This window comes from Amphimedon queenslandica, unplaced genomic scaffold, assembly GCF_000090795.2.
Source record: "Amphimedon queenslandica unplaced genomic scaffold, v1.1 AMPQUscaffold_9372, whole genome shotgun sequence".
Classification (NCBI taxonomy): domain Eukaryota; kingdom Metazoa; phylum Porifera; class Demospongiae; order Haplosclerida; family Niphatidae; genus Amphimedon; species Amphimedon queenslandica.
This window is the reverse complement of record NW_003550356.1, coordinates 1,925-3,602: the sequence shown is the minus strand read 5'-3', so window position 1 is coordinate 3,602 and position 1,678 is coordinate 1,925. Positions and strand designations below refer to the sequence as shown.

Here is a 1,678-nt window from a genome sequence, read left to right as displayed (position 1 = left end):
CAAGACAAAGTAATGATAATAAGAGTAAATTGTAATTATGTGTACATGTACATGTATGAATGAATTAGTGTTTTAGTTAACAATAACTAAAACTAAAACCTATTTTAATTTTAGTAAGCTGTTTTTTTTAACTAAAACTAAAACTAAAATTCAAATTCCTCAGTGCTTATAATTAAAACTAAAACTAGTACTAATTAACTATAACTAAAACTAAAACTTTAATTGTGAGATACATTAACTAAAACTAAAACTATAATAGCACACTTGTAACTACTTAAATTATTGAAGAGGTCTGATCACTAACACCTCCATTGTAATGTTGGTCAGGTCATTTGGTCCATTTACTAGTTCTTAATTAATTGTTTTTACATTATTGGAAAAATTTTCGTGAATTAAACTATAACTAAAACTAAAACTAGAAGCACTTGAAGAATAAAACTAAAACTAAGACTAAAATACAATTTTGAAGTGATAACAATAACTAAAACTAAAATGATTACCATTGCATAACTAAAACTAAAACTAAAATTATTGTACCATACTAAAACAAAAAATGAATGTCAATGCACCATCTTCAATTCTTGCTCTTAGTTAACGAGCGTAAATACATTTCGTGATATCTGTTTAATTTTTTTTTCTGGAGTTTCTGTGAAATAAATCAGATTCTACATAATTTACATTTTAAAATTCTTTACCTTCAACATTTACCTAAAGCAAAACTACATACAAGTCAGCATATCAGATAATGGCATACTTTTTCTTTAAGTGATGCAAAAAATTGCAGAGGAATGGAACAAATGATAGTAAAGGAAGCATGGTCTTTGATACATTCAAATTCTTTAATCATGACATGAGGGGCTAATTCCTTGCATAATACTGTATTTAGCAGGACCTGTGCATCATCTAAAGTGCAGTTGTCAACATCTCTAGCAACAACAAATGAGATTTTGTCACATTGAAATAGTGTGTCAGAATACAGTTCTACATTTAAAAACATTCGAAGCGACTTAAACTTATGCATATGTTTTTTGTATTCTTTAATGATGGTAATGGCTTTTTCGACTGTGAAATTAATGGCAACATCTTCCAGTAGGCTGACATTTATAATCGAACACCTCTTGCGGACTACAGCTAGAATGTTATAAGTGGCATCAATATGTTCCAATTGATGAATGAAATAAGGATAGTCACGATAAAGAAACTCTTTGAGGTCATCTGAAGGAATTTCATTCATAGCATCACAGGCAGTAGTGACAGCCTGATCATATGTGTGCCTCAATGCATCTAAATCAGGAACTTTTAGACCTAAATTATATCAAGAGTGATTATATGTAAACACAATACAAAAATATTTACTTTCGCTGTCTATAGATCTATGAGGAATTATTTTCGCTATAAAAGTATATTTTTGTAATGAATTACTGATTGTTGCATGATCTGACATTTTCTGACATATTTCATTATTCATAAGATCTTTGAAATTCTTACAAGAATCATAGCTAGTCATGTTAGATCTCAGAAGATCTGACAGCTTGTTCAAATCTTATGACTGAAATCTTAATACTAGAATTTGTAAGAATTTCTGTGACAAGATGATACAAGATTACTTACTATCTTGTATTGTCATGTAAAATCATGAAACATTTTATAAGATCTTTCTGGGATTTTTTATAAGGGA

General features: G+C 28.7%; 1 protein-coding gene across 1 annotated transcript in view; it reads right to left on the bottom strand.

Moving 5' to 3' along the window:
- Positions 1–541: 541 nt before the first annotated feature.
- The window catches only part of LOC109590853 (uncharacterized), a 3,004-nt gene continuing 1,867 nt past the window's right edge, over positions 542–1,678 (bottom strand). The window contains exons 8-10 of the mRNA XM_020006716.1: positions 755–1,305; positions 696–708; positions 542–646 (exon numbers count right to left, since the gene is read on the bottom strand). Coding sequence (XP_019862275.1) covers positions 588–646; positions 696–708; positions 755–1,305 — 623 coding nt within the window. The 3' untranslated portion in view covers positions 542–587. The remainder of the gene's footprint in view (positions 647–695; positions 709–754; positions 1,306–1,678) is intronic.